Genomic DNA, 25,490 nt, shown 5'->3' on the forward strand with positions numbered 1-25,490 from the left:
GTTAAACAAAAACTGAGCAGCAGCACTCCCAAATGTTGGGAGTTTCAGGGCCAGACTGCACACCTGCACAAACGTTCAGGCAGGTACCCACTGCGGTACTGATGCAGGCGCTACCAACGTTGTCTGTATGTTTTCACTGGCGTGCTTTAAAGGTTGTAGGTACTACAGGTAAGCAGGTCAGGGAGGCTCAACTACAGCTTGTTGCTCTGTCTTGAGCTTATTTGGAAGTAGCAGGACTGTGAATTTTGGGAATGCTAATGTTCTTTGGACTGGGACTGTTTTAAAGTAGAAGCAATAGTTTCTACTGAATGAATGGCTTGCATTGTAAAGCAGCCTGAAAAAAATCATTCAATAATAGGGAATTTCTGTAGGGACAAGTACCTGTGTAAGGGAACAGCTTCTCTCCCTCTTTAAGTAAGGTATACCTCAACAATTTGTGTTGGCTCCTCAGCAACTGAGTTTTGTTTTACTACTTATATTTAGGACTTAGAAATAATGTCTCCCAAAGTGAAAGTGATTATTATTAATAGTTTTTCTTCACTTTTTTTATCCATAACCAGTTTGGTTTTTTTTTAAAAGACCTGAATGTAGATGGGGGATCTGCTCTTCTGGGGTCTACTGTGCATACACAGACAGGAAGAATTTGTGTGAAGGGTTTATGTCTCTAAAACCTGTCACCATTTTGGGACATTTCAATCCATCTCATGTAGAAATATTGTATCTATAATAACACTACTGTGATTGCCCTTTCACAGAGCAACTAACTGCTTTTGCCTCAAATCCCTACAGCTGTACGTGTGTTCAGTGTGTGTTTTGGGGACTTTATTAGCAGCTGAACAAGCTGCAAGTGGGAGTGAGGTTGAAGGGCTGCATTCACATCCGGGCTGCATTTGGATCAGGGTTTAAATGGCAGATAGAATTAAGGGAAGAAGAAGAGGTTTAGGTACATAAAAAACTTCCAAATACGAGCCTATATTATATTATAGGACATAGACCGTAGGGCTCATAGGGCTGGTAAGATTTTGGCTTTTGGGGTTCCTGTATTTTCCTTCCACTGAAATATGAAAGGTTTCATATTTTGATAGATTTTGTGCTGCTTATCTCTAAACATACCATCGTACAACATTTCTGTTGTTTCTGAAAGACAGTGCCTAATTTCCCTTATCAATCTTGGTCACAGAAATTCTAATCTGTAGCCAAAGGATTGCGAGGTTAAGAGAAGAACTGACTAAACTGTGATTTTTGTTCTGCCAATTCTGCTTTTTTTTTTTTGTGGGGAATTTGTTGCTTATATTTATTAAATCATGTTTTAATTTAGAATGTATTAGGCACCAAGCATGTTATTATTTTGTGTTTAGGTAATATTCTTCAGCATCTATTAAGCCACAGTTCTTCTGACCCTGCAGTTTCTTAGTCTTAAGGAAGCCTGTTACTCAACAACCGCCCTGAAAAGCAGCAATGTCAGTGTTTAATAATGTAAAATCTGTAAGAGCCTAGTGAAATGAAATACCTCTGATTTGGAGCCTGAGTCTTCCTTGTAAAACAAGCTTTTAGTGAATTCATGGAACTTTACTGGACCTGCAGAAGGTACTTTTTTTTTTAATAAACAGGAAAAAGATGTTTCTTTTTCTCAGTTTTACTAAAGGGTGTTTTTCCCCACCACAGCAGAAGCATCCTAACTGATTACGCACCTTTTGCAGTTGCCTGTGTGGGAGATTTTCTTTACAAATGCCTCTAATGCAGTCTGTTGGCCCTAAAGGGGCTGCTCCCCCTGGGCAGACACCGAGCTCATTCTCAGCACACACAGCCCCCAGCTTGCAGTGTACCCAGTGTGTAGATCAACACAGATCTGCAGCTCTTATCTACTGAACGTGAGGATGAAAGCAAAACTGCAGGCTTTAGAAAATGAAAAACTGCACGCACAGAAACGGACACAATAAATCATATTAACTGCGTTGTTCTACACTTGCTGTAGACCCACTTCCACAGGGCCTGATCCAAATCCCTCTGGAGTCAATGGGAGTCTCGTAATTGATTTTACTGAGAGTGGGAATGAGCCCACACAGAGAGGATTTTTTTTTTTTAAATCGAAGAAAAATAGTATTGTGAATAATCTTATTCCCACTGACGCTAACAGCAGAATGACCAGATTGAGGGCAGATTTGGAATCATTTTGCATTTGTCTGGAAGGCACAAAGAAGTGTATCGATTAAGTACTACCTTTTACATGCATGCATTCCTTCATTTTAAAAAAATAAATCTTTAAAGGCCTTGTGAGGGTTATACAGCCTCTCTACTTGCCTGTTAATATCCTTTCTGTTCCACTCCATAAATTCTAGAGCTATTTATTATACACATATATTTTGCATACCTTGAGTAATACAGGTTCAAAAGGGTCAACTATACAGCCCTGAAAAAGAAGGCCTCCTACTACAGATTTTAATTTATCATTTTAAATTATATGTGTTATTTTGGAAAGCCTGTATGTCTAACCTTCATTAAAGTGAAGTTCATGGGGAAAAAAAGGTTTTCTTTTTTAGAGCCACTCCTTTTTTCTAGTGGGTTTTACAGTTGCATTTTCTGGAGCAGAAGCATCACAGAGAAGATGGTGGCATCTGCTCTCAGTGGTGGCTTTAACACCAACTCTAGCCTTTCCTTCAGCCTTCATTAAGCCAGAATAGTTTTTAGGCAGTCACTTACCTGATCACTACTGCAAAAATTTACAGAAATATTAAGCTTTTTTTTTCCCTAGAGAGAGAGAGATGCATAGCATGTCGTTGTTGAAAAGCAAACATGCAGGCGAGACAGAGTTCGTTCGTGCATGCATGGTCCAAGGTCCAGGTGTCTTGGAACCAGGGGTAAAGCTAACATGTAACCACATGGTGTGTGCAGTGCTGCTGTCTCTCAGGTCCGTTAGCATGGGAAAGAGCTTCTTGGGGAGAGGAAGAAACCCCAGAATTTGTCTGTTTGTTATGTGGCTGAGGAAATTTGCAGAAGGGGTGATGAAAGAGGCCAGCAACTTCATTCAAAAGGCAGGAGCATGTTCCAATGTCTTGATATTTTGCTCAAATGAGGGTTTTTTCTGATCAGCTGGGTGGAACACCCGTGTGGAAAATTCCCCACTTTTGTAGTTGCCTAATGGTATGTAAAAGCTTCATTTCAGTTGGCACCGCAAAGTGATTTTGCAATTCACCCAATCAAAAAACAAAGTTATTGATTTTAAAAGCTTGTTAAATGCACTGGTTTGGTGTTGTATTTTATAAACAAACTAGTTTTCAGTGAACTGAGGATGACAAAATGGCTAGTCTGATGTAGTGAAGTGACTGCATGCCTGGGGATCAGGAACAACTGAATTCCCAGCTCAGCATTGCTGTGAACTCTCTCTAGGGCTTTTATTCTCTCTTTCAGTTGTGGATATGGCTATCGGATAGATTTTCTTTTTGTAAGTAGGATTATTTTAAACTTTTGCAGGAAAACTTTTCAGTCTTTTGGTCTGCAAAGCGGGGATATTTGTGATTCTAGCTTTCAGAGATTCATAGAATATTACAAGTCAAATCCTGCTCTGCTCCAGCAGGAGATTAACTCTGGAGCAAGGCAAGGAGGGTGTAGCACAAGCTGGTTAATAATTGTGGCACAGCGCTGTGTTACTGCTGTCAGTAAATGGATGTCAGACATCCACCAGGCGATGTTTGCGTTTGATGTGGTAGTACTGGAGAATTAATAACTGCAGCGCGAAGGTACACACGAAGTGTGCTGTGTAAAGCAGAAGAATGCTGTGTCATTTTCTACAGACAACTGGTGCCTCTCGAGCATGCGGTATTGTGATTTGATAACTCAAAGTTGGTAGCACAGCACTTGTATTGTAGATTAACAAATTCTTTTTAAAGAAGTTGGTAAATTCTCCCATTTCAAGTGAGCAAGACAGCACTCATTATTACAGCTGTGTGCTGTATTACAAATGTGTGCCAAATTCATTGCTCAAACAATTTCTGTAGAGGGAGAGGCATTTATCTAAAAAATAAAAATGTTTAATGCCCAAACCAAATGCTTTTTAGTTTTAATGTATTCTTGCTGCTTTGAGCTGCAAGTACCTTAACAGCACTGCAGGAAATGAAAGGCACATTGTTCTTTGTAACATTAAAAAAAAAAAGAAAAAAGAAAAACAATGATGTACCGTAACTCACAGAACTCGTTTTTCAACCCTGCAGTAATTACACTGGACTTGTAAATATCATCTGTGAATTCTTTGCTTAAGTAGGGCTGGACTTGAGTATTAAGCCTTAAAAAAATATTTAAGTATATGCTTACTTTTCCATGCCTAGAAACTTAAAGGAAGAAATTCTAGTCCTCAAGCTGGGGAGGGGAAGAGCAGGCAATAGTGGGAACAAATGCAAAGAGAAGTTTCCTTTTCTTCTTCTCTAGGCAAGGCTGGCCATGGCAGGCGTAATGCAGCTTTGGCTGCAAGGAAGGAGGGGATTATGTGCAACCTGGTAAAAAGCAAAAGCAGCTTGTGGAACGACCTCTCTGCCTTAACTAACAGGCTGCAGCGTCCAGCCGCTTTCTGGATGCTTGCTTTCTGGTCCCAAAACCTGGCAGTCTTGTTTCGTGCAGTGAGGTAGCTTCGTTCAGCCATGGAACCGGGGCCGCCTGGCCTGAGGGTTAGGCATTCCTCTTGGATGCAGCGTTCACTGTTCAAACTCTCTTCTCAAGCTGAGACAGGCAGAAAGCGGAACTGTTCTTTGTGGTTGTCCTCACCATTCAACTACGCTGTAAGTTAAATGGTAGCTGAGAGAACTTCGATTCGTTCAACAGCCGAATTTTTAACTAGTAAAACCAGACTGCCTTCCCAGGCCGTGCCTTCTTCTCAGGCCATGCCTAACCTCCCCTTTCCACTGCTTCAGGTGGAGTCCAGCTGCTTCCTGGGCTCTCTCGGCTGTGACCAGACTTGATGCCAACCAGCTTTACACTTACCAAAGAGGGTGCTGCAAGTGTGGCAGGACTTAAGGTGTCTGTCCTTGGATAGTCCCTTCATTCCCACCTGGGGAGTGCACCGGCATGAGCTGTTCTCCCAACACAAGATGCTGAAACTGGTGCCATTAGAAAGTACATTGTCTCAGATGACTAACATTCCTGAAACACCTCATTTGCAGCAGATAACCAAGCCTTGCAGAGAAAGTTTTCTAGCAGTTACAGTTGCAAACAGGGTAATACAGTAATGGCAGCTTTTATTAGTGTTCTTGTTTATGGGATCATTTGCATCAGAATCTTATAAATGCAAGAAGACTCCTCTCTTGTTTACAGAGCAACACTGAGGAGTTATCACAGCCTGAGGGACTAATCTAAAATTAACTTTGCTTCAGAAAAAGCTTTAAAAAAAAAAAAAAAGCCTTTAGCATTTTCAATAAGAAATCTCATAGCTGGTGCTGAAGTCAAAGCTCCTGGTGATGTCAGCCTGTTTGCACCTTTGTAACTTGCCAGGACCAAATTCTGAATGGATTTGCACCCTTATGGATCACGTTGTCTGCCGGGAACAGCGATGGGGATATTTGTCCAGACTTGAAAGCAACAGCCGAGCAGGGGAGCCCTGGTGGGGCTGGTTTCCTCTGCTGTCCTGCGGGCTGGACAGAGTCGGCTGTAGACTCTAACAGACCCATCAGCTTGTGAAGGTCTGATGAGGTCCAACCTGTGTTTCATCACCCCCTGAGAGAGAAAGTGTGCAGGCAGTTCTGAGAGCCAGCATTTCCCAAGGAAACAAAAGCAGACATGTCTGGTTATAAATTTAACTTATGTGTGATTTAGTCTTGAATTTTTTTTCATCTTATTTCATTGCAGATAGATAGATTCCAACAAGAACTAGAAAGACAGTATTTTAATCATAATAGCCTAGAACTGAAACTTTGCAACATCCAGCTGTATTTCCCAGCCAGTTTCATGACTGTCATGCAGAAGCGTCTGAACAATTAAGAAAGAAAGCACCATTTTTCCCTATATTACCATACTTTCTTTGAGATTCGTGCTCAAAGTCTTTTGTGGTCCAGATTGTGAGGCACAGTTACACCATTTCCAGGATTTAGCGGGTCCTCTGTTAGGCTCAGGATTTAGCCTGCTTATCAGTAGCTGGCACTCTCTTGAGGGGACCCTGTGATGGGAACAGTGAAGGGTGTTGACTGTCAATCGGGTGAGATACGCGGTCGTCAATCAGGGTCAGTTCTGCAGCAGCCAAGTGGAGAGCCTTTCTCATCAGTGACCTGCAGCGTTTGAGACCTGAGGATTGACAGAGGACTTCAGTTTTTACTGCTGCTAACCATTAACCTTCACAAGCAAAGCATTCCCACAAAAAATTCATCCAAGGCGAGTATGACAGGAAATATTCAAAGCATGAAATGAATGCTTATAGCATGACAAAGCAGTGCTTGAAAGACATGAAACGTTCATTACGCTTGGAGTGACTGAATGCTGCAAAAGAAAGGAGAAAAAAAAATGTGGCTAGAGTATATATTTTTATTTCTCCATATGTGTGTACAGGAAAAAGGCAATGAACCTTTCCAGTGGATAAGGTGCATAAATACAGCTGTGATTATTCTAAGTCATTTCAAAATATATTTTTATTCTGTTGCTCCGTTCCATTCCTTCCCGCGTATATTTATCCACAAGATAACAGCAAGGGCCATCTAGAGGGCAGCTTGGAAACGGGCTGGCCGGGAGCCCCCTTCTAGGAAGCTCGGGTACCTTGGCGAGGAGAGTTTCCCTCCCTTGTTCGGCAGGACCAAGGCTTTTCTTTGCCCCGCAGCAGTGCCAGGCTGCTGCCCCCTCCTCTGCCGTGGTGCTGGGCTGGGGGCAGGCAGCCATGGCAGGGCACTGCCCCCATGTCTGTCTCTTCCACCCATGTCCCACCTCTGCCTGTGGAGAGATGCCTTGGTGTTAACGTCAGCCTGGGGTCCTGGGAAGGGCACCTGGAGCTCTGAGAAATTGCCAGTTTTCTCTACAACCGTTTCTTTTTTTTTTTTTTGGTATGTCTTCTTGAGAGACTTGCTGTTTAATTAACAGTTGAGTTGCGCTGCGTCAGAGTAATTGCTATCGCCTGAATGGACCACAGGACGAAGGATGCTTTTGAATACCACGCTTGCCCACCAAGAAGCTGAGCACTTAGGGAAAGAAGTTTATTTGTGGTATGGGCATCATTTTAATTTTCTGTCCAGTAGAGAGGGGAGTTTATTAGAGGGAAAAGGATGTGATGCCAAGGCCTAACTTGCAAAACAAAACCCCAAACCTATCTATTTGTCTTTCAGTGTAAGAATTTCCTAATGCCTGTAATGTAAGACAAAGGGAAAATTTTACTTGCAGGAAAATTGCCTTCCACAATAACCAAGAAAAAAAACACAGAACGCCCACACCAGAGCAGCATGATCCAAAATGTGAACTTTTTACGCCTCCCCAACCTTCTAGGTTAGGCTTCCAACCAAGTGATCTTTTATTATCAACATGATATACCCTTGACATAATTTGGCGCAGTAAAGCTTCTTCTGCTGAACTCGTGATTTCATTTACTAGATCTGATGAAAGTTCTGTGAACCACAGTAAAATGTGATAATTAGTAGTTTAATTCTTTTAGGGTGTGCGTATTAATTGAAAAGGCTTGAACTATAAATACAGGGCCTGTGGATAAAAGCACACTCTGAAATCAGTCGCTTATCCGAAGTATTCATTACTTCACATCTATTTAGGTAGCGTCTCTTTGCAGCAGTGCCAGTCGGCTGTTGCGGTGAGTGGGAGCCCTCCACTCGGAGAATGCAACAGCAAAATCCGGGCTGACTTGCTGCTGCTCTTATGCGATCGGAAGCACTCCCTGGCCAAAATTTTGCCCTCTGTGGTCAAACCACTGGAAGTTAAAAATGTGTGCCGGGAGCTGCGCTCTGCAGAGGAGCCGCTGCGGCGCTGGCTCTCTTGCTGTGCAAGCTGCAGCACAGAAGGGGCTGAAGGCAGCGATGACCGGCCGGCCACAGCAGCGTCCTCTCCCACTCAAGGTGGAGGCGATGTTGCGGTGCTGGGTGGCAGACTGCCTGTGTACCGCACGTCAGGGGCACGTCTTTCTGCTGCTCAGCAAGCCCACCCAGAGCACCAGAGGTTCCCCGTGATTCGAGTCCCAGCCAGCCTGGCACTTTATGACAAACCCTCCTACTTCCACACTTAACGTTCACCGTATTTGGGACCACCAGCACCAAAACCTCCGCTGCTTCAGCCACAGTTTGGTTCATCTGGCCGTGAATGTCAGTGTAGCACCACCGAGAGCTGTGATAAGGGATCGTGTTTTCTCGCTCGCGCTCATGTGTTCTTTTGTGCTGACTTCCTGACCAGTGCAGGAGGTATTTTGTTGATTCAAGGCCTTTTCAAATACACATATATACTATGAAAATGTATGTTATTTCACACCTTCCCCTCGTTTCTTTGTGTGGTGTAGTGCCTGGATGAATCATACCTGGTTTTACAGGTACAAGGTGATTTTCATTCAAATGGATTCCATCCTTCATACTCATATTTGGTTTGCACACTCAGAAGAAATCTATATATCTGCATATATTGCACATTCCTGGGTTAATTAGGTGCTTTCCGATTAGCCTTAATTTTGTACATCTGAAGTTGTGTATAGGAGCAAAGAGGTGCACATGAAGAGCAATGCACAGCTCCTGAAAGCTGTATGCTGGACTGTTGCTGTTGTCAGGAGAGGGCACTTTGGTGAGAAAAAGCCCCATCACTTCTATAGCTAATCAAATACTACTTTTTACTTGCAGATACTACTTTTTAATTGCAAAAGTTGCTAGATAGGAAATGGAAAGAAAGTTTAGGGTGACTCTCACAGAGCTGCAAGAATAAAATCCCCTCCAAAGCCTGGCCATAGTCTGACTGAAATGGAAAAATACCAGATCCGTTTCTTGGAAAGTGAGAAGGAGGCTTTTATTTGCAATGGTTCGCAAATATTTTCCCAGGAGCGAGGTAGCGAGCGTGGCAAAAGGGGGCAGGAGGAAGGTGAGGCGATCGAGCCACACTTGTAAACATACTCCTTTAACTCTGCTATTGTTATCTTGCACACAAAGGGCGCCGCAAGTTGTTTACAGCAGTTGATGTTATTCATTTCTGCTCCTTTTTCTCCCGTCAGCGCCGTATGTTCAGTTATACGACTTTTTTTTTAGGTTGTGATAGTGTCCGGATAGATTGGGGGGGGGGGGGGGCAGTGGTAGAAAGGTGCCAGTTGATTAAATGTGCTGCTTACTATGTGCATTTCATGTCTGCTGTCTTAACATTTTTTTGTTAACCACTGTTGCAACTGAAGAAAATGCTGAAGTTTGACAGTTGGGAGTTACTGCCGAGTATGTGCTGTAAACTGTATCATCCCTCTGCCTTCTCCCTTTCTCCCCCTCCTGCTGAAACCAAATGATTTATAAAATGCCTTCACATTCTTGAGTGAGTTCACACTATCACCTCCAGGCACTGCATTGAGGAGTCTTAGGAGTGGATGGGAAACGCAGATCTGATAGCTGGTATTTTTCTCTGAAAGGGAAAAAAAAAAGGCAAAAAAGGGCTGATGATTAAATTTAGAGAAAAGTTTCCTGCTGTGCCCCAGAGTAAATCTGTAGTCAGTGAAGCACTTTCTAGTAAACAAGAGATGTACGTGGTTATAGTGGGTTTTTATTATTACACACTGCCATTGTTTTCCATTTTCATAAGATTCAATTAATGTAATCATTTTAGAGTGTCTCTAATCATTACCTCCCACCTGCCCTCGCTCATACTTGAAGCGAGGGGATCTGCTGCAAGCCACACTCTGGGATGAGGAGCCGGCACCTCGCTCCTCTCGCTGGCAAATGAGGCACAAGAAAAAGATAGGGGTGCTACAGGGGATCCTAGTATTTGTCTTCTCTCTCTGGCCTTTGCGGAACGCGTGGCCGGCACCCCAACCATGGGCTCACTGGGTGCCCACGGGCTCACCGCCGTGTCACCCCCCTGCCCCAGTGCACTGGGTGACAGGGAGAAGCGGAGCTTTGGTGGTACAGCATGACACAAGGTGAGCCAGGGCACGGACCAGCAGGTTCCTGCTACCCTTTAGCCAGGCACAAGGATGTCGCACCATCTTTCAGACCACCATGGGCCAAACCCTTTGCTGGCATTTCTTCTCCCGGGATTGTAAGGGAGGAACACTTACGTAGCTCTAACACTCGCTCACAGAGAATCTAGACCTCTGTCCCTGTTATTTTTCTCCTTCTGTTCCTTACTCTTAAAATTGTGTCAGTAACAGAAGGATCTTTGACAGCTGCATCCCCATCTGAAAACCTGCTGGTGTTTGGGGGGTGTCCCCACCTGACCAGCTTTGCAGTGCAGACCACCTGCAATTTTCCCACATGTTATACCTCAAAGTCCTTAAAAATCAGGGAATTTGCTTTCAGGAAATTTCCAATAGCAGAATGCAGGGAGCTAGCCATCCCCCCACGCCGTACAGAGGGGAGCCAATTTTATCGTACAGCAGAGCATGCCATAGCTTGAGCTGCAGGAGGAAGGGAAGAGGTAAGAAGCGGGAGAGGATGGACAGCAACTTGATGGACTGAGGTTGCTGTGGTTTTGAGGCAGGAGGGGAACCCCACAGATTTTTATGAGGGAAGGCTTAGAGCAGTGATATGGTAGTGGCCCACAGTTCAATTTAAAGCAATAATAAAAGGGCCTGGAAAGGATATGACAACCTGAGCAAACAGCTAGGGCAGCCCAGTATTAGTGAATCCAGATTTCTGTCTGTCATGGCCATGAAGGATGCCTTTGCAGTAGGACAGGGAGCCGTCCACTGTTAGAAGGAGAGGGAAGTAAAGATCATCCCGTGTACAATATAAATGTAAGTTGTTATTACTACTATTGCTATGTCAGCCGTAAACTGTTCCCACGAGAACAGAGATGCAACATCATTGAAGAAGAATGTCTTACTGTGAAATGGGCAGCAGAAACACTGTGGCATTATCTGCCGGGTAATGAATTTACCTTGGTGACAGATCATTATTCCCTCCTGCAAATGAACCAGATGAAGGACAGGAACACAAGGATAACTCAGCAATACTTGTCTTTTACAGTCTTCTGACTAAAAAACAAACAAACAAAAAAACCCAAACCAAAACAAAAAAAATCCAAACCCAGAACAACAGCAAGTAGCCAGATATAAATGTAAGGATAAAGCAGCATGGCATGTCAGAGATATTGCCTGTGGCAAGATAGGGAGAAGAAAGCAAATTTTCTTTCAGGTCTATGCTAACATGGTATATGGACTTCTAAGGCTTGGATTTCATCCCACCTAACACTAGGCATTAAAATGAGGCACCAGCTATGAACCTAAAATCCTCACTCTCCCTCTATAATCAGCAGAGATACTGTGTCTTCTGGGAATTCATCTCTCTCCCATTGAACCTCAGGGAGGTTTAAAACTGAGATACTTCAGGTTGATGCTGTAATTGCTCTGGACCTGAGATACTGCTGCTCTAGGAAGTCACCCACCCCTCTCCTGCTCGTCCTGAAAAGCCAGAGTAGACAAAGAAAGAGTTTGGTGCAAGAGCAAAGGTAGATCTGGCAGGGCACGGTAACTTGGTTGAATGATTTCTTCGGGGTACAAGAGTGGACCGTGTATCTACTGCCCAAATGTACTTTCTTCCCTCTCTGTTTTTCTCTTGACTTCTACAAAATGGGAGTTTCTTAGATAAATTATGATTTTAGAGAAGTGTTTATGTGCTCTGAGGAAGAATGTGTCTAGGGATGGGCATACTGGCAGCAAGGACTTCCTCCTCAACTCATCCAGTGAAGTTTTGTTCTAAACGGCCCAAATGAAGACATTATTCAAAAGTAAAAATGTTCTGTTCCATTTCTTGTTTTCATTCTTTTATGCGTCTAGGGACTAAACTGCTATGAAAAAGAGCCCATTCTCACAGGATGTCTTGCCTAATTTTGCAGACAAGAGAGGTTCATCTATTCCAATTATGATGTGATAAGAATCTGAAATGTTGGGATCACATCCATCCTGAGTTGAACTCTGAGTCTTCCAAAATCCATCCATCATTATTTTTTCCTTTATTTCTGTATTTCAGTACTGCAGGCAAAGAAGGAACAGAGAAGAAATGCATGCTTATGCATTATAAACCATAATGGATGGGTTTCCTTTTTACCTGAGTTGCTTTAGTTTAATGTAAAGGTTCCTGTGAGTGGAATTCCTTTTCTTTTTTCATTCTTTCTGCCTGCTCAACTGCCACTTATCAGCAAAAGGTCTGCTTTTCATGTAAAGTCAGTCATGGTACAGAGTCTCATAGTTTACATGCAGAGTGCTGATGGCTGTCACAGGGCAGGCGAGCCAGGCTGCTAAGCGTGGTCCAAATTTGAAGTCCTAGCCTCTGTGGTATCTTCAGATTGTCCCAAATACATGCAGATAGGGCATTTGACATAGGGACTCCACCCCGCTGCCACATTTCTGCATCCCTGTGTATTGCACTATGCCACATGAGACTGATTGCTGGGGAGGAGTAGGAGGATCTAGAGATTCATTTCAGGTCCTCACCTCTATACCAAGAGTGTGTCCAGGTTGCTGGAGGCAGCCTCCTGGGGCAAGACATCTTACCATTGTCATCTCAGTTCCTTGAGACACCTCCCCTGGAACCACCATATCTGCCACACGTGGGATGAGCACGTGAAATTAGATGAGGACTAAGAAGGTCCCTCTCTGCCCCTTCTGTTTACTTTGTTAATCTTGAATACCTCACAATACACTCACAATTAGTGAACTTGGAGGCCCTCTTTGGGCTACAGTCTGAGCCGATTACACAGAGAAAATAAATTCAGTTCGTGTTCTGGCCTGACCTTGGCCTGAACCTGAGAAAGTGAATGCCCCTATCACACCAACATGTGTCTGTAGAAGTACAGTAAACACAAACGGGGGTCACTGGCCCTGTCATACAGTCCCAGGCCAGGAGTCTAGAGTTTTGGGCTGTCCGCCCAAGTACTTGTTAATAAATGTCCATTCTTAGTCTGTAAAGGAATGTAGACAGGGCATCCTGCCCTACAAAACACAAACTTAGAATAAAACAGAAAGAGAGTCTCAGTCCTCATGCAGAGCTCTGCTGCTGGTCTTTACATCCAGCAGACTCTTCCCACTGGACTTACGTTGCTAGTTTGGGACGTGGCTGGGGGAATTATCCACTAATACACTGTGGGTTCTCCACCACCATCTGTAAGCATAGTTGCCTGCCTAACCCCAAGTGCATCAGTCCTTGGGAAGTCAGTCAATAAGTGTGTGGGGCTTCCTCATCAATACTTGGAGGAGGCAGAGACCTGGCATAGCCTGGGCTATGAGACAGGAGAGCCTGGATCACCCAGTGGAGGGGTTGTGTTGCTTCTAAGGGGCATGATGAGATGGTGACATGTTCCTTGTGGAGACTCATCGGTGCCTTTGCTAGTCATCCCACCCTTTCATTCTTCTCTGGAGATGTCCCACGTAACTCAGGTGAAGTTGGTTCAGAGCTTGGTGGCCACCCAGAGATTCTGTGCCTCACCCAGAGGCACTTCGCTCTCAGCAAGCTGGCAATGAGGACAACCCTTTCAGTTCCCAGCCCTCAGTCTGTAGTGCCTCTGTGGAGAGGGTGACTCTGCACTGGGTGTCTCTTTGCTGTCTAGACAGGAGTTACAAGCCCATACATGTTAGGCATATGGTGTTTTTCTACAATGACCTTATCTGCAGCCATAGGGATTTGTGCTCTAGGTCTCGTGCAAGCTTGACATGTCCCTAGACAAGCATTGCCGTGCTTCTAGACCCAGCCCTTTGTGTCTTCTCTGCCACCAGCATATTAGAGCTTTATTCCAGTGACTTACCTTGGTACCCTGCTGTCCAAGGTGAGACAGCCCAGGTGCTGCTGGAGAAAAGCTCATGAGGTTCCCCCCATCTTCCACACAGGGATCTCTTAGGGTGGCCCCAACTGAACTTCATGAGCCCAGTAACGTGGGCAGTCAGGGACAGACTGTACGTGTGTTGTCATGCCGTGACTAGTGGAAAGTCTCTTTCCTCCCCAGCCACAAGGATAACTAACATGTAAACCTAGTGGAAGTCAGCCTATTTGGGACTAAAAGTTATCGAAGTTAGGAGATTATTGGTCTGTACAAAGAATCGAGGAGTAACAACCTTGCACAGAGAAAACTCCAAATGATACAATGGAAAGGACAATAGGTAAACAGAGTAACATGATTTGCATAGAATTTATTGTGAATTAAAGTTTGCTTAGCGGTGGTGTCAGTGGAGAAGGAGTAAGAAGCAACTCTGAAGGGAGAGGAATGCCCCCGGGGAAAGATGGAGCTGGCTGATCCTTGTTACTTAGCTTCCATGCCCAACATCCTTATTTTCGTGTCACATTTATGCTATCTAATCTTCAGCAGATATTTCTACAGCTTCCTTTATCGTGGTGTCCAGCCGCAGTCTTTTAAAAGTGCCTTGGTGTGAAGAGAGAGGGGTGCCAGGAAGGGAGGGTGGGAGGAAGCAGCTGGTAAAATCGCTGGGTTTGTGTCCGTATCGCCCAGCAAAGCGGGGCAGGAAAGCCACCCGCCCTCGCCTGACCCTGGCTCCACCAGCTCCTCCTGGACACTGGGCTTTTCTAGAGAATTCTGCCACGTGTTCCATATACGTGGATTATTCCTATAACTATAAACTAACGTGTAAATTAAAAAAAACCACCCGTCTTTTCATAGCCCTCTAATTCTGTGTCCGCAGGGCTTCAGACTCCCTCGGTTCAGCTCCGAGTAACCTTGGAGGGTACGCTTAGCTACCACCAGCCAAGGGAGGGTTTTATAGATCCTAAAATAATTACAGCATCGCTGAGTCGAGTTGTATAATTTCTTGGCAATATACTAATTAAAACTGGATATTTACACACAACGCTTATTTAAACATAAGACTTATTTAAAAGAACCTGCATACGTATAATAACTGTATATCATGGCTTTATTGAGGACCATGTTTTTCATGCAGATTGAATTCCTGAGCACTGTTATTAACATAAATGAGCCCACGGCTTTATGTTCAGGACTGAATACTTCCAGGGCATCTGAATCATCCTGGTATTTCATTCCATCATCTAAAATTATTTTAAAAATACTACATTTTTTTAACTCGCTGTATTATGGCAATTAGAAATCGCTCTCTGTTTACTAGGAACAGAGAGTCCAGCAGAGCTGAGTATTTAATGTGATGAATAGTGTTAGGAGCTCAAAGAAAAGTCAGATGCGTGTCGACACTTATCAAAGCTGTTCTGCTGCTCAGAATGACTGTTCGTGATACTTGTTTCATGATAAACTTCCTCAGAACATGATGTTACTGGAAAAAAAATGATCCACTCTGAAAATACGCAGGTGACACAGTTGAGTCAGCAGCTTGCAACAGTGACACAGGCTTACGTTTATAAAAATCCCCACCGAACTTTTGTCTTCTGCGTGCGTATATTGTAGCCTTAAAGTCTGTTGCCACAAAAGTGTCCCATTTCTTGTGTTCACTTGGTAGCTGTTTAACAAAAATCTTCCCACCACCCTGATGAACAGGTGGATTCCTGGGCTTAAAAGTCTTAATAGTCACAAAACTTGCCTCTTTCATAAGTAATTCACCGTATAAATGTTAGTATCTCCAGTGACCACTGATACCTCTGGGGAAATGATAAACATGGAAAAATAACAGACCGCTGTGGAAACCAGAAAATCCTACCTCCCGTACGAGGGGGTTTAATTATTGAAGTTGTGAGCATTTCCCCGTGCACAAGCATCTCAGCATTCATAGGTGGAAAGTACCTCATGCTGTGTTTGAAATATCAACTGGATTTAAAAGAAGGCTTTGTGCTTCTCCATGGACCTTTCTTAGCCTCCTGCAGATGGTCCCTATTGCTGAAAAGAGACATGACTTGTGAGATGGGGAGACCTCCGTGCCATTTTTTCCTGCTGTCCTAATCCTGCTTTACACCCATAAAGAACTTCAGTCCTTAAGCCCTTACCCTCTTTCTCCTAAATATTAAAATTATTTTCCTGAGTGTCATACCGTATTAAAGCAGAATGAAAATGGGTTTAACAATTGCTGGCATGGGGCTTCTGTACAGCATGTGTGTCACAAATCATGTCACTTTTCAGCAATAGGGCTGCTGCCAGCGGGAGGCTTAGAAATGCTCATGTTAATCAAAAATTTTAATTTCAAATCAAATTGACAGTTTACACATGGTGAGAAATGCTTCTCACCATGTGATATTTCAGTATGCTACACTGGGCAAAATGGGTGCACTTTCCTGTTAAGAATTTTGACTGCAGTATCTGCAAATTTATGGGTTTCAGTGTATTGGGTATGGTGAGTAGTTGATCTAAGGGAGCCCCTTGGAGAATAGGAGACAGAAGGGTTTTCATGCAGCCTGGCACTGGTGAGCCGCTGTTGGCACATGCTGCTGGAGAAATGACAGGTATTCAATAAACATCACTATGGTTAAGAGGAAGATTTAAAGGAGGGAGGGGCTGCAGTGCTATAAACAGGATTTGAAACAAATGTGCTTATTTCAGTCTGTGATTAGTCTGAATACCTAAGTATTCCACACCAGTTTTTAAATATCCTTACATTTATTTTCACACTGATGTTCTTCACACAGCATCAACAATAATATTTATGGCATTAATACTGTAGCTAAATTCTAATTTGCAGTAGTGTAAACCCAAGTAAACTCTGCATGTACCGAGCCACGCTCCATCGGTGTGAAGACCAGAACGTGGCTACATGTCACGCTTACGGTGTGCAGCCCCAGCGTCGGCTCCTACAAGCCCCTACAAGCCAGCAGCTTCCTAGAAGTCAGTGTACAAAATTCAGGAGGCAGAATTTCAGTTGATACTTGATGAGGAGTAAGGAGCAAGGACAGTTGATGGAGTGTGCGTGTGATCAAGTCGTAGAAACTGATGTTTTCAGGCGGTACCAGAAATATGATGCTGACATCAAAAAATGACCAGCTGAAAAGAAATTATCCTTACATTATTCTCTTCAGGAGGTTTTTCAGCTCTCTGGGGGTTCCTGAGGTTAATGCGATGCCTAGCTTGTGACATTGGGGCTTTCATTTTACAAAGGCCTTGCAGGGGGAAAGGAAGAGGGACGGCACTACCCACCTTCTCGTATCTCCCCCTCCAGTGCCCGTATTCATCATTTGCCTCCAAGGGTGAGAGCGTGGGTGGGTGCCCATTGCTGGCAGCCCAGGGAGCACCCTGGAGCAGCACACACCATCAGCATCCCTGGGAAGCCCAGGGAAACCCGGTGGTTCCTCTGGGCTCGTTTGAACATTGAGTCATGCTTCGAACTGCGAAGCCGAACTGGCAGTATCACTGCAGACCTTGGAGATCACAGCTGTCACTGCTCTTGTAACCAGGGTTGATATGAAAATATGAAGATAAATAACTCCATATTATTATTTTCAGGGAGGCAGGCTTTTCTTTTTATTACTCTTTTTATTGTTGGATGCCATAAATATTCCAGAATTATTATCCCAGGGTAGATTTCATCTCGTTTACTTCGAAAGGCTTTTGAGAAGCGCATTATTTTATAAGCTGCCAAATGAGTATGACCATTTATAATGATTTTTCTTCTTTTCTTTAATATTTGCTTTTTGGATTGAGGACCTGAAACAGAAATATGCTAATTTAAGACATCTGTTGTTTTTCAAGCTATAGGCCTCTATTGGTATTAATGCAGTCAGTTATTTATCGAATTTGGTATATGGTAGAGAGGGAGATTCTTAATTTTTATCATTATATCAAAAAACTGTATTTAACTGATTTCTCACCCACATGAGTACTGAAAAGTACCCTACAACATTAGGAGTCATCAGAAATTAAAAACCACACCAGACATGTTAGATCTTAGAATGGTTTCCATTGCACAGGGTCTTTCAACATGAACTTGAAGGGCTTTCAGTGTTTCAAGAAGACTTTTGTCTTCAAGAGAAAGGAACTATCCTTGTGCCCTCCACTTGGATAAAACCTGACATAATTGATTCTGATCTGTGATCGGTTCATTAACAGTAATAAGTTGCCATTAATTCCACTATCTCTGCACTTAAATACAAAATGAGCTGAATCTCCTAAGAGCTGAAGCTGCTGTGGATCCGTGCAGGATCAGGCTGTTGGTGACACAGCCAGCCTGATGCCACCTTTGCTCTGGTCCACAGTTATTAATTTGCAACCCAGACTCTGGAGCTCAATATCATAGAATCATAGAATCCCAGACTGGTTTGGGCCAGAAGGGACCTCACAGCCCATCTACTTCCACCCCCTGCCATGGGGTTCCCCTTCCACCCCTCCACTAGCCCGGGTTGCCCAAAGCCCCATCCAGCCTGCCCTTCAAAACTTCCAGGGATGGGGCATCCGCAGCTTCTCTGGGCAACCTGTGCCAGGGCCTCACCACCCTCCCAGGGAAGAATTTATCCCCAATAACTAATCTAAATCTCCCCTCTTTCAGTTTAAAGCCATTACCCCTTGTCCTAGCACTACACGCCCTTGTTACTATTACAGATGCTAAAATCCCGTATGAAAGGCGACATGCAGTGAGACGTTAATGTGCATTTCTGTTCTGATTTACCTCTGGAGAATGCCCATCGTGGCAGGTCGGGTGGATTCCCTAGTGAAGGGGTGACAGTCCTTTCTCCAAGCCACCTCCCAGCACCTTCAGGTGTTGATTCCCGATGGCCACCATGAGCATACAAACCCTATGGAAACGGAGCTGAACTTCAGCACTGGTATCAGAAGTGCACCCACAAAAACTAGTAGCGCTTCACCATTTTACTGTCTGCTAGATACGGACTTCTTAGCTAAAAACCAAAAAGGCAAATCATTTACCAGTGTTTTTGCATATTGTGAAGGGTTAACAAAACTTTCATTATCACACTCTATTAAGCCAGGACCAGGAAACAATTTCTAATCAACACTCAGATCTGGGCAGGGATTGTGCAGTCTTTTGTAGGAGGCCTCAGATCTGTGTTCTCTATTCTCACATGCTCACTTCCAGCTGTTGTCATTGAAATCCCACATAATCTCCCCGGGTCAAAGGGCAGTCATCCATGACTGCCGCTGTTAGGAGGTTATGCTGATTTCTGTTGTCAAATATTGGCCCTTTTCTCTTTCAATCACTCCCATTCTACTTTTTTTAACAAGAAAGATCCAGCCTAGAATTGTATTACATGACTTTAAAGTCTTAAAAGTGTTCCTCTATTGTACTAACACGACATGCCCTGGACGGTCTAATCCATCCTGCTATGGGCCACAAAGAAAGTTCTGGTGCTTCTTAAAACTCAGCCAAAGGCAGGTAGGCAAGCCGGAGAGAATAACGGTGTATGTGACATGTGGCCCAGCAGTTATTTCATAAGAAAATATATAATTTGTCCAAGGTGAGCTATTGCCGTGGCATTAAAATTAAATTGGAAATAACAAGCTGAAATAGAAGCGGGAGCATTTGTCAGGGACCAAAAGAGGTTTCTGCATCACCTTTGATGTATAACATCTTGCTTAACTCTTCTATAAGAAGTCCGTGAATTAAAAATGTGGTCTAATTTACCATTAAAGGTTTATCATTTACAAATTTGAGGGCTGCATTTTGCACAAAGCAATTAAAATGAGGCCGTTGTGCCAGCTCTGGGGATGGGCATTTGGGGTCTGTTGGTAAATGCAGCTTTGGTTGCAGCTACATGCGATATTCAGGCCTGCGTGTAGCTCCCTCACGCTGTCTTCCATCTGGACGGGAGAGACATTCACTTGCACAGAGTATTGCGACTGGCATAGATGGTCTCTTCAAATCCACATTTTTTTAGATACGAAGTTAGCATGTGCAGTTTGGCCCTACGGATTTAGCTTTCCTTTTCCAGTGTGGGATAGTGACCACATGTCTCCCGGGGAGCCTCACCGCTGCTGCCCCAGGCAAGGTGAGGAGGTACAAGCGCTTGGGCAGGGGCTGGAATCAGCCCGGGCTGCTCCCCCGGCAGTCGTGGGGATGCCGTGGCTGGTCAGTCCAGGCTTAATAAACCTCCTTCCAATTAAGCAGAGTGTAAATTTTACGAAGGTCTTGACTGAAGCACGAGAATTCTGTCCTTTCCTTTTTGCTGGAGAACGCCGATTAGGACTGTCACTCCCATCCTTCCCAGCCAGTGCAGCCGTGGAATAGCTAATCTTTTGGGAGTCCTCGGGGTGATCCGGGTTCCCTCTGATAACATCCCCCCTCTCAAGGCCTGCATGTGCTGTGTGATACAGACATTAATTTTCTAATCAATATTATTGCTCCACATTGTTTGTGAAACATGGGATTATCTAGATAGAGGATAAAACCAAAAGGAATCAAGTTGCAGTTTGAGCAGAGAGGGCTTTTCTTTTAATCAGGCATTTGGTTAAGATAATAGGCTTGAGACCCTAATTGATTATTACTATTTTAAGGTTTTAAGATGGCTATGTATAGTGAGATGCTGAACATGAAAAAGGCTTTAGAAATGGCTTCAGTGCTAGTTTGGGGGACTTGTGTAATTTCAAAACGCTGAAAAGGAATTAAAGTCTCCCATAAAGCTGTTCTCCAAAGCTTAACACATTGTCCCGTGGACTGTAGTGGAAGAGAAATAACTGGATTTGGACTTTTTCATCTTCAAAGGAGTAACTCTTTCCTGTTTTTATTTAAGCTTGGATTTCAGGAAACCAGCTGTATCTCTGTTTAGAAAATACCTTCTATATTTATGGTGCAGTCTAACTATTTTATAATAAAAATAATACTGTTGGATTACACAAGGAAGCCTGCTAATTAAATAACAATAATACCTTGAGCACCTTGAAAACATCTTCTGATATTCAATTAAGGAACAATAACTCGATGAACTTTAACCTATAGACCATATTCAGACTTTCTACATAAAAGTAATTGCATCAGTCATGATTTTCTCAAGCTACAACACAAGCTCTTGATTGGTAGCTCAACGTCTGAGACTCCTTTTTACAGCATTAATTGGGAAAGCAGACAATACTCTCCCTGTAAACTAGATTTTAGGACGAAGGTTAGTTGCCTTTGTACACGTTTACTCATTGAAATAGGAATGTTTGCTTAATAATTCAAAACAAATAGCATTAGACAACAAGTCCTAATCCTGATTTCTCCTCTGCCAGTGTAAATTAGGAGAAAATTAGGTGAAACTCTATTTGATCAGTGTAGAAAGACTTGTTTAAAACTTCTTTGAGATCAGAATTAGGCTCCAGCAATTCAAGCCTTTTCTTCTGGATTCTTTACTGAGATCTAAAAGAATATGTAAATCGCATTATGAATTTTCTCCCCAGTTAAAGCAGTCATCAAGTTTTAGAAAGATGTTTTTCATGTGGTACTTGCTATGGGAGTGTTGCATCGTGTTTCTATGCTATACCAAATGTGTGATTGGGTAATGGCATATTATTTATTAGTGTCCTGATCTGCTTTATTCAATTTGATCTTATTAGCCTGGGGTTTTTCCCCCCCTTGGGGGAAAAACGATCATCTTTGTGAGCCGAAGTGAGGTCTTGTGTAATGAGCTAACTCCTAGCTGGACCTAGACTCGAGTTGAAGGCAATGATTCAACAATATATTTAAATACCTGCTTAACTTTGTCAGCCCATCTTTATTTGGCAGAGCAAATAACCATGTGCTTTAGTCAAGCATGTGATTAAAATTAAGCACGTGCTTGAACTGCTTTGCTGAGTCAGGGCCTGCCTTGGCTAGCCAGGTGTCTTAATTTATACCCAGAATTTCAGTGAATGAGCTCTGTTAGTTTTTTATAAAGTGAGTAAAAATTCTCTCATCCTCATTTTGAACACCTGCTTCACTACCAAAATGTGACTGTCACACAAAGCTGCAGAGATAACCCGATCGTATACAGCAATTTCAATGTCCTATCTTTGGGATATTTAGCAAAAGTGTCACACCACACGTATTTCAGTAAAGTGCCGTATGAAAAGTAAATCTTGCAAGCTTTCAAGATGTTTAATCATCTTTTCAGTAAAGGAGCTTGTTAATGCTAACATCTGCATATGTAATTGCCTGACTTTACCTATTTTTTTTCTCATTCAGAATTAAGTGGAACAGCCAAATTGATGTATTTTTGCATTTTGACCCCTGTTAATAGGCACGAAACGTTTACTTCACGTATTTTGTCAGTTCTGCTATCTCCCAGTCACTCTTCTTTTATGTGTCTAGCTTCTTTGTCCTGTTTCTCTCATTTTCTTGTTGCACTGTTACCGCAGTTCAGCAAAAGCTACAGTCTTAGGCCTGGATTTTGCAATCTGAACCATCCAGGCAAACCTTTAAACTTTCATGGAGTTCTGCTGAACTGCGAATTCACAGACCAACCATGCATCAAAATGCGTTCAAGATACAACTGTAAGCCAAGGGCATCGCTTTTGTGGGTATCAAGATATTATTAATGATTGGCGAGACAAGCCCCTGATTTCCTAATGTTTATAAGTAAATAACAAATTGGAGAATTGTGAAATTTGGCTTTTCATTTGTGAAATGTTTATTTTCAGTATTGAAGGATGAAAATCTAATCACTCCCATTGCGTGCTGTTGTTTAATGATTACTGTTACATGCACACGCATCGAAATGTTCCTACAGAACTAAGTGGGCATTGTAAGTATACCCAGCAAAATAAGACTTTATAAATAATGAAGTTAGCAGGCCCAAGCTAACTTATTCAACTTTTCTTATGCCCTGTGGGACCCTCAGAGCTAGATCATATTTAAAACCATTCTATGGCATTTTTCATTTCTGGTTTTACCTGTGTTTGCTAGGTTAAGGTAACATGGTTAGCCATGCTACAATTGTGGTTTTATCGGATGATTACAAAAGACTCCAGACTTTCCCGTAAAAAATGAGCCAAATGCCTATCGTAGCTGCGATTTGTTTTTTACTTCCACGTATAAATTTCACCATCACTCTTAGTGCGATAGGAACCTGCCTGAGAAATGCAGGTGGAAGTGGACACCAGAGCAGAGCCAGAATGGTGCGCTGTGAAAAAAACAACACATGGCAGATGTTGGGAGCATCGCTGAATGCACTTCTGGAAGTTGGTCAGATATTGCCATGATGAGCACAGTATGAGAAGTTATATAGCATAGACTGGCTTCCCTACGAAGGGCTCTGCGGAGTAGTAAGCATCCTGGCCCTGATCCAGCAAGGCACTTAAGCATATGCTTAATTTTAGGCACATGAGTGGTTTCAGTGAAGACCTAAGAGAATTATTTTTAATTCACAGATCATTTAATTCAATAGGCAGGTCTGCTGCAGCATATGAAAAGTAGATCTTCATATTAAAAATACTTGGGAAATTGTCAATGAACAAACGTTGTGTATGGCCAGCAACCATTTCTAAAAAGCAGAATGATGTAGTCATCACCTTTATTATGGTAAAATATAAAGCAGATCAAGCAAAAGCGTTTACAATTATCTGAGAGCTATTTCTAAGTCGAAAATAAGGAAAAATAAAAGCTTGTAAGAACATTTTTTCATTTGAAGTAGAGAAAAATTTATTCTCTTGATGTAAATAAAAACCTTGTTTGCAGATTGAGGAATTTGTTTGTGTTGAATTTCAGCATCAATTTCAATATTTTATAGTACATTTATCTACAGCTGGAGCATGACAGATTTGTGTATATTTATATGTTTGTGTACATAATACATATGTATACACACATACACAAGGATGCCCAAAGATATACATATACACATTTTGAAAACTCATCATTATTGCTGAAGTATAAAAACATGCCTGATGCAGAAACTTGTCTCAAGTCTGCTAGCTTAGCGACTGCGTTCATCTGGCACCGTAGGATCCTGATGGAAACAGGGAAGTTCTTCTGCAGAGGAGCAGAATTCTCTGAGATCTTGGCTGGAGAAGAACGGCTGACCTCCCTCCAGATCTCTCCCAAACCTTTCCCTGACACGTTCTCCTCTGGAGTCCTGCACACAAGACATATTTAATTCCCATTCTGCAGGTAGAAATGGCAGTGGGATATGTTGTGGGGTTTTTTAAACAACCCCAAAAGAAAGAGAGGAGAACAAATATGCAGCTTGCATTAGTCCAATAGCTCTGGTCACTGCAGGAAGGTGCACGGGTATTGCCATGATGGGTGCGGGGTACGGCAAAATGTACTGAACGTAGGGAAATTGTACTGAATCTCACAAACAATTAACAACGAAGCAGATGGTGCCCCTGCAAAACATTCAATAATAAATGTGTGCATGCGCTGGAATCAGTGACTCTAAGTAGGACAACCTAAAAAAGTATGCCACTTATCCCATGGACAAGTAGGACTTTACAGTTCTTTTAATAATCTCTTTATCCTGAGATTTCTCCTTTGACCCTGATTTCAAAAGCAGGAGGTCAGTCTGGCTGACTAACCGTGGACCTCTAATTGAAGTCCAGATACATCCCGCGTGAACTGTTGTATCCCACTCTGCACACTTACACTGGGTTGCAGCCCAAAAGCTGCTCCTTTTGTAATTGATCATACCCGTGAAAATTAAATGAACATTTGGTGGTAGGCATGTTTTCAGCGAAGAAGGAAAATACTGTTATGTAAAGTGTAATAACATTTTGATACCAAGTGTAGAGGCACTCCTTGCACAAGGGAAGTAAGCGTGGAAGCGTACGCCCTGGTTCCTAAAGACAGTTCAAAGCTCAAAGTTAATACTTTTCTTATGCAGAGATTTATTTTTCTTTTCGAAAGCTAGTTTTAAACGTTAGGATTTTATTTTTTTTTTTTTTTTGTGGGAAAGGCACTAATTTAATTTTTTTAACCAGCTGGTATTTTAAGATTTCCCCAGTGTAACCTTAGAAAATGAAGAGTACATCTTTAAATCTTGTTTTGTTTGAATGAATGGGTAGATAATCCTGATCAGATGTTTCTTTAGAGAATAATGTTTAAAACGATTATGGAACTTAGCTGTCCTGTCTGTTTCCTAGGTACAGTATTTTCATTTCAATTGTGAAGTCATTAGGGGTCATCCAAGGTAACCGTTTATTAAAATAGTCCTCTTTTGTTTCAGATTTCCTGTTGAGATGCTTTAACTTGTAAAAATCTCCCTGCTGATGTGTCATGTTAGCTTTCCTAACCTCTAGATAGAAACCACAAAGCAGCCTACATAGCTGTATGACTAGTTACCCACCTACATAAACAATAATTACTGCTAAGTGGGAAATTGGATGTCACATTTTAAGTCTAAATGAAAGTAAAGTATTTGAGAATACTGTCATTAAATGCTTAAAGCTAATCGCAGTTCTCTCACTCTGTTTGTTTTGTAGGACATTTGGGCTTCCAGGACAGTTTTGTCACATCAGGTGTTTTCAGTGTGACTGAACTAGTAAGAGTCTCACAAAGTAAGTATCATTTTGTGGCCAGTTTATGTGGTTTCTGCAATCCCAGTTTTTTT

At 42.7% G+C, this 25,490-nt stretch overlaps 1 protein-coding gene across 21 annotated transcripts in view; it reads left to right on the forward strand.

Moving 5' to 3' along the window:
* The window catches only part of NFIA (nuclear factor I A), a 357,955-nt gene that overhangs the window by 241,199 nt on the left and 91,266 nt on the right, over nucleotides 1-25,490 (forward strand). For all 21 annotated transcript variants that reach the window (XM_054833067.1, XM_054833066.1, XM_054833068.1 and 18 more), the window contains one exon: nucleotides 25,363-25,437. In XM_054833067.1, the coding sequence (XP_054689042.1) occupies nucleotides 25,363-25,437 (75 nt within the window). The remainder of the gene's footprint in view (nucleotides 1-25,362; nucleotides 25,438-25,490) is intronic.

Source organism: Grus americana, chromosome 8 (genome assembly GCF_028858705.1).
Source record: "Grus americana isolate bGruAme1 chromosome 8, bGruAme1.mat, whole genome shotgun sequence".
Classification (NCBI taxonomy): domain Eukaryota; kingdom Metazoa; phylum Chordata; class Aves; order Gruiformes; family Gruidae; genus Grus; species Grus americana.